Source organism: Trichosurus vulpecula, chromosome 5 (assembly GCF_011100635.1).
Source record: "Trichosurus vulpecula isolate mTriVul1 chromosome 5, mTriVul1.pri, whole genome shotgun sequence".
NCBI classification, from domain to species: Eukaryota; Metazoa; Chordata; class Mammalia; order Diprotodontia; family Phalangeridae; genus Trichosurus; species Trichosurus vulpecula.
The window spans coordinates 157,062,867-157,070,626 of NC_050577.1; the positions used below are offsets into that span (position 1 = coordinate 157,062,867).

A 7,760-nucleotide genomic window follows, 5' to 3' on the forward strand; every position below is an offset into this window, starting at 1 on the left:
AGGATATCCCATAGAGCATGCCTATACTTGTCCTTGCTGGTTTTGCTCCACTACATGGGAACTTTGGGGCTTGCTCCTGGCCATTTATGACACATAGCTAAGGAGTCTGTACTTTGAAATGATGAATAAGTCCCCTTCTTGACTGCTAAGCAAGAAAAGATGCTGGTTCAGTAGATGCTTCAAATGGAGCAACTTCACAGTCAGCTTTCTCTTCCCTTTTGGCTATAAATTACATCATGGCTTCCTTAAGACCATCTTGACAATGGAGTAGGGGGGAAGATGGCTTTTCCTACTCTTTCAGGTTGATAGCTATGCAAGTATGAGCATATGGCATTTCAGCATATGTCTTGTCTAGGCAAGCCCGAGCCTGGGTTTGGCATAGGTTTTTTGTTTGGTTGGTTTTTGTTTATACTTTACTAATCTTAGGCAGATGAGTATTCCCCCCTCATCTCCCACCCCCAATAAATAAGGATCAGTCCAAGCCTGACCCATTTTCGCAAAATACACATGCAAGGAGTTGTTTGGAAGTTGCAAAGTTGAGGTAATAGAAAAAGTCAGTGCTAAAAACTACTTTATATTCTAATGAGTTTTAAGTTTCAGTCTCCCAAGAGAATGTAATAGTAATTATAAATTAACTTACCAAATCTTATTTTAAATTGTTATTTCAATATGTATTATGGGTCTTGAATTTCCATTAACATTTATTTTTGTGTAGTAAACCTTTCCCAAACTTTAATTAGGTTCTTCATTGAATATCTTCCGGGAAACCCTAGATATCAGCCTAAACCTAAGTTTTTAGCAGTTTGCCCTTGGGGCAATGGAGCACGGCTTTAATGAGAAGAAAAGTTTGAGAAAAGGTGACTGAGTTCTCTTCTCATTAGAAGCCAAGATCCCTCAGGGCTCAACCTGATCAGACAGCAAGTCTGGATCCCAAGCATGGGCCCCCTTGTGAACCTGACATTCAACCACTGTAGGCCAATTAGCACGTCTTTAATATTACACAAATAAATAGAACTTAGCAACATTGAACTCAACATGTATTTTACCACATGAATATAAGCCCTCAGTTGTTTACTGCAAAAATAGCCTTGACCCTGATATTCTTGGGGGAAAAGGCCGCACACATAACCTTATGAATTAAAATGGCTAAACTGCTAAATTAAATTATAGAAAATATTTATCATTTATTCCCACATTCCAAATGAAAGGTATCAGAAATCTTTTCCCCTATGAGAAACAATGGGAAGAGTTTTATTTCCACAGAGTTGAAAGTATCTCCCCCCCCCACCCCCCACCCCACCCAGCTTTAGCAGAATGTCCTAAATTTCTACCTGTTCTGAAAAGGGGTATTGATACTCAAGACCATGTTCACAATGTTTCATTTAGCAACTACAGATATAAATGGATTTTTGAGATTAACAGGATTTTCATATTTCAACTTCACATTTCTTCCTCTTCTCTATATTCTGTGCCCCCATTTTATTCTACAGAAGGATTCCTACTGTTCTTTTCCATGCCTCTTCTCTAACCTGAGGGACACAGACTGGAATTTTAATTATATGCACACATTTTAAGCTCATATATTGTAAATGTCTCACTACCCTCCAAAATTTTTGTTTTATTGCTCAAATGTCTCTATATTCAACCTCAATACTTCATCTCTGAGATTCCCTACTCCAGAAAGCTATCGAATAAAAAGTATGTTTCTTTACCTGTTCCTGAAGAAAACTGAGGATCAGCAGAACAGTCTGGTGGTTCAGGTAAATCAATAATATTGATTGTCAAAACATGCCTCATAATTCCTCCTGTATCAACTATGAACAGGAACCTTCTTGGATCCGTTTCAAAATTAAAAATTTTGGTGCTTGTGATCACACCAGAATCTAAGGAATATAGAAACAGGCTTTTTATATATTCAATACGTAGAGGATCTTGTATTTTTAGACCTGAGAGGGACCATAAATAGCAACTAATTCAGCTCCATCATTTTAGAAATATGTAAACTTAGATCCAAAGAGGCTACATAATTTGTCCAGAAACATAAAGCTAGCTAGTGATATTTTACAGCAGAAAACAAACAAAATAAAAGATGCATAAACCCATTAAGTTCTCAAGGAAAACATTCGTTTAAAATACTCCATTGGATCATATAATCTTTCAAAATATTCCCTTCAAAACTCGTTCCAACAGGTTGGGATGACCCCTGTTTGCTTCTGTTTCCTCATTTCCTCATGTCAATGAGCTAGACAAGGAAATGCCAAGAACACCCCAAATGGGGTCACAAAGAATCAGACATAACAGAAAACCAACAATGGTCCATGACTGCCCAAACTGGGTAATCCAATATTTAAAGGAAAAAAATTATTTAATTCTTTATTTAAAGAACATAATTCTTCAATAAGTATTATCATTTAATTCTTATTTAAAGTTTAGCTGTAAATACATTTTGGGAATCCTTTATCTCTTTCTTTAGAGAAAAAAAAACAACATAATTTCCTGCTTCATTCTATGTCATTTAATTGACCAAAGTATGCAATCCTGGAATATCATTTTGTCTCACCCCTGTCCCCTTCTCCTGCTGAAACTTTGGAATTATTTCTCATAGTTGCTTTTCAACAAAGCCAGAAATGTGGTGTTGCATTTTTGCAACTATCATACAAATGAGTTGTGATAAGTAAATTTAAATACTAGAGAAGTCCTTGTAAAGTATATATGTATACACACATATACATATATATATATATATACACACACATACATATACACACAGAAGGTAGACATACCAAGTATACTCTAAATAATAAAGTATATAAATAATTTAAATAAAGTATTTAAAATTAATACCTGGATTAATTATAAATTCATCTGTTTTATTCAAAAAATGATATGCATCTGGCTTTCCGACCACATCTTTATCATAAGCTCGACTTAGTTGTGTACCAGGAGGCATATTTTCAGGCAAATTCACAGGGTTAATTAAAATCTGGATTTCTGTTGTAACCTTGGAAAATACTGAACATAGAAAGAAAAGTCTTCTGAACAGTTGTCAAAAATATTGTAAAGTATCATTTCTATTGTTTTCTTTAAAGAAAACTGTTTTTTTTTTTTACTAAAACCAAATAATAAAACTCAGTTTTCTCCCTAAACAATGTAAAGGTTGATTATTCTATTCTATTCAGTACTAAAGTAGGTTGTATTAGAATAGGTATCATCGGAGCAGACCTGATGATAGATATTAGTTTCAACAGTCCAATTTAACAGTGCCTTTAAAAGCAAATGGAGTCAGTGAACTTGGTAACAGAAGATAATGGGCGCTCATTTTTATACCTGATTTAATGCTGGGTGGTAAAGAATTTGAATGCCAGCATAAGATAAGATTTTAATCTTTTTTAGAATAAAATTAGTACTTTGTAATTATTGCATATAATTAACTATAATTAAGAACTTTTTACCTGGAAATTCCTTCAAGCTTTAAGGCTACAATGCTATGCATAAAATCACACAAATATCATTCTTTTTTATTTTCAACTTCACTAAATTATTTTCATTATTTTTTTAATAACCAATTATAGGTACTCTAGTATAATCATCATTAACGATTTTTTTTCTTACAATATTCCATGTATATGCTTAAGAACAGAAACAGTCATGTTTGAATGTCATTTCTAAGACTACTCAATTTACTAGGTAGGACAAAAATCTGAAGAGAATGACCCAACACGTGACCAGATGCTGAGGAATTGAATGATGACATTAGCCTATACTTATAGCCTTTTAGTAATTTCTCAATTCCTATTAATTTTAAAAAGTAACTAGTGATTGAAATCCATAAAATATTCTTATGTGAAAGGATTCTTAAGTATTATAGAAAATAGCCTGCTAACACTTCCATGAATTTAGTACTCATTACTAATTTTTTGTTTTAAAACATTATAATTCCTTTAAAACACATTAAGGAATTCATTCATATCTATTAGAAAATGACTTAAATATTCTAACACATTAATATGATCACATAAAAAAAATCTGGCTTTCTTTTTAAATGCAAATTCATCATTTTTTTCCTTTAAAAGTTTTATTACAATATTATTTATTACAAATTATAATTTTCCAAAAGCTAAACCCAACCCTACCTGAGCATATTAAAAGAGTCCTAAAGATGTTCATATTCAGACTTTCTTCAGCTACTGCTCACAAGGACAATGTTTCTCTAACAGATTCTCCCACTTTATTTGTACCTATTTAATCTGTATTCAAATTAAGCCAACAAGTCAACATGTTTTTACACAATAGTAAATCTAGTTACGTTCCCCCCCCAAAGAACTATACACACAGGTCATATTTCTGTTGCTAGGTTTTTGTTATTTTTTTCCAGCCATAGGTGGTGATGATGGCTCTCAACAATGCCAAGATGTAATATAGCTTCAGTTTAATAAAAGAAGATTTTAGAGTTGAGTTTTAGAATATAGAACTTTTGTAATTAATGGGGGGAGGGAATAGGAGAGGGAGAAAATAGGAGAGGGAGAAACCAATGATTTTCTTTTAATTAGTGCCAACCTGTTTTTTCTTAACTCATAGGTTTACAAACTCATATTTAGAATTAGAATCATTAAATATTACTCCCTAATTTTATAGATGAGAAAAGTGAGGCCCAAAGAGGTTAAATAACTTACCCAAATTCACATAAATAGTAAGTAGCTGAATTTTCAATCCAGATTTTCTAAATTCAAATCCCATGCTTTTTCAACTGTGAAAAAGATGCATTTTTAAGTGAAGTAGAGTTTGATTTTTAAAGATATGAATGCATTTAAAGATATGTAACAGGGATTGTGAGCTCTGGCTCTGTGGGTAAGGATATATTCTTTGTCACAAGGATTGACCACTTAGCCAGCAAAAGCAACCCATTCAGTCAATTTGTAAGAGGCCTGATTCTGTCTGTCTCTCTTTCTCTCTCTCTCTCTCTCTCTCTCTCTCTCTCTCTCTCTCTCTCTCTCCAAAACAACAGATCTTTCTCAGACTCAGCCCTCCCTTTCTGCAGGACCAGCTTCAATGGCTGAATGCACATGATGCTTGTATTGACTAGGACACCCTCAGGCTGGATCTCAAGACCCTATCTTCCTCTTTCTTCTGCTTTACCTTTCTTTCCCTAAGCAAAGGTGACTAAACATTAGAGACCTGAAAGTTGAAGTTTCCAGCATTAGTGGTTACTGGCAGCTCTACTATTGTTGGAGAATAAAATGACCACTGCCAGGAGGATGAGCTGGCCCATATTCCTATCCATCTTATGTCTGGCTGGCCAGAAAAATGGACCTCGAGTGAGTTGCTCCTTGAAGAGAGCAGACTGCAGTGAAAGTGAAATCTGTCAGCAGGACCACAGTCTCCTGGGGGTCTTTACCTACCCAGAAAGTATAATGTAAATGATGGGCTTCTATGAGTCCTTTGAGTATCTCATGTGTTTTCTTTATGTTTATGGGTTCCTTTGAATGCCCTGTTTTGGGTTACTGCTTCATGTTTTAAAATTGTCAGTGAGAGCTTGTGAGTCTTTATTGTTTGAAGTATTTCTTTTGTTGTAGAAGGAAAAAGTAGCTGTTTTATATATGTCACCTACTATTTTGTACATTTAGTAACTTTTCTAAAAGCAACATACTCCATTTTGAGGAGACCCTAGACATGAACTGAATTTAAGTTTTGTTTAAGAGATTTTTCCAGGAGTTCCTCCTCCAGGTATGGAAGGGTTATAATGAGCCAGAAATTATGGAAGGGAAGCCTGCTCTGATCTGGGGGTGGGAGTGAGGGTGCGTCAGACTCCCCCAGAATCAAATCTCATCTGAGTCCTGAATAGGAGCCCCTTATGGGAGAGATAAGTGCCCTGAGCTGATGATAGTTTTAGGACTATGTTCCAAAATCAATTTATTTGTTCATTCAACACAAATTTATTATGAAGTACTAGAGGAAGACCTATGGGTAACACAAAGATGAATAAAGCCTAATCTCTAGCCTAAGAAATTTGCAGTTCAGTAATAGATGATATAAACTAGAATACAAGGCATGTGTCTTAAGTGTCATAACACAGGCACAAAGTGAGACAGGATTTAAGAGCAAGGAGATATTACTACCGGCTGGAATGCCTTTAATGATGTGGCATCCCAACTGGGTCTTGCAGGATTCTGATATGGGAGGGGGAGTGACTCCTCAGAAATGAATGGGAATAGAATTCCAAGCATTCATGAAAGCACAGGGTGTGCTTGAGGGAAAAAAAAAAAACAATTATTTTTATGGATGTTATGGTGTGTGTTGGACAATAGTGAAAGGCTGAAAAGGTGTGTTGGGGCTAGATTATGGACCTTAAGTGCCAGCATAAGGAGCCTGGACTTTATTTAGGAAATCAGGAACCACTGGAGTTAAATAACAGAGTGCTATGGTCAGAGGTACATTTGGGGACAATTACTCTGATATCAGTAAGTGGGATGGCTCAGAGTGAGGAGGGAACTGAGACAGGAAATTTATAGTTTTACTCAGCTCTCCAGATTCAGTTCCTGACTGGGGCTTTGTTCCAGGGCCAGACTCCTCGGATCTCTTCTGGGTTCTTGTGTTGGCCTCTAGCCCCTCCCCCAATCGTACCCTCTTATTTGAGTTTGAAAGCACCGGATGTTCAGACTCCTCTATGGTACCTCGGTACAGGGTAGGAAGGACCTTGGAGTCTCTTGGCCTGGGCCGTCCGTATTTGAAGGGGGCCATACTGCTCTGGTCCATGCCCCTCCCTGGGAATTTCTGACCTGCCTGCCTGGAGCTTTTTTGAAGGCCTTCAGTTCTTACAGTCTCCGGAAACAGAACCCTACCAATCACACTTGTGTCTGGTCTGACTTGGTTTCTGTTTTGTTTAGCTCAGCACCCACTTTTGCTAGGAGCAGGGCTATTACTGGGGTGTGGGGGTTCCACACTTTTTTTTTTTGCAAAGTGGTAGGGAGTTGCTGTTTATATATACCATTTCATTTTAAAGGCATTACAGAATTCATGGGACCATATGAGTTATACAGGTTTATTTATATATATCTAGAATAATGGGTGGAGAAGAGGTGCTATTTGCTTATGGACAAGTGAAGCACGTGAAGAGTGTTCCTGGGGTCCAGGGGCGTGGGCGGGGCTTCAAGCTACCCCGAGGGGCGCAGGTCCGTTTCAGCAGGAGCCCACGTGGAAGGACTGAGTGCTTGTGGCTTTTTCCCCAATCTGACTCAGTGGTTAGTCCAGGCTTGCGTCTGCAGTGTCCAGCTCCCAGGGTTGCTGTCAGCAGGTAGGCCGTTCTCTGAGGGCTCAGGTAGGGTACAGGCCTCATTGCTATTGGTGGGCACTGCAAACAAGGGCTGCATTCCATCCCCCCCCCAAAAAAAAACCTTCTTTCGCCACCGCCAATCCCAGAGGAGGTGGGAGGGTACAGTTGGAGAGTCGGGTCCCCACAACTTCCCCCAGGGCCCCGCAAAGGTCACGGTGGAAGCCCATGAAGACCCTGGAGGAGGCTATTTAGCCACGCTCCCGGACCCAAGCTCCAGGGGACCAAGGATATCTAGGAATTCTTCTCTCTCAGCAACCCCATAGGCACCAGACTAAGGTCTAGGGAACAGCCTGCCCTAAAATGAGGGTTGGTGGGGGTGTCTTTACCTCAAGTTGGGGGGAGCAGTTGGGGCTGTGAGGAACCGCTATTGCAGTGGTCTTCCAAAGCCAGGAGCGCGTGCCCCAGCCAGGCCTAAGGGTGGTACTTACTG

General features: G+C 38.0%; 1 protein-coding gene across 1 annotated transcript in view; it reads right to left on the reverse strand.

Annotated features, from left to right (window-relative positions):
- The window catches only part of LOC118851098 (cadherin-related family member 3-like), a 132,098-nt gene extending 127,931 nt beyond the window's left edge, over nucleotides 1–4,167 (reverse strand). The window contains exons 1-3 of the mRNA XM_036760650.1: nucleotides 4,134–4,167; nucleotides 2,845–3,012; nucleotides 1,713–1,883 (exon numbers count right to left, since the gene is read on the reverse strand). Coding sequence (XP_036616545.1) covers nucleotides 1,713–1,883; nucleotides 2,845–3,012; nucleotides 4,134–4,167 — 373 coding nt within the window. The remainder of the gene's footprint in view (nucleotides 1–1,712; nucleotides 1,884–2,844; nucleotides 3,013–4,133) is intronic.
- Nucleotides 4,168–7,760: the final 3,593 nt, after the last annotated feature.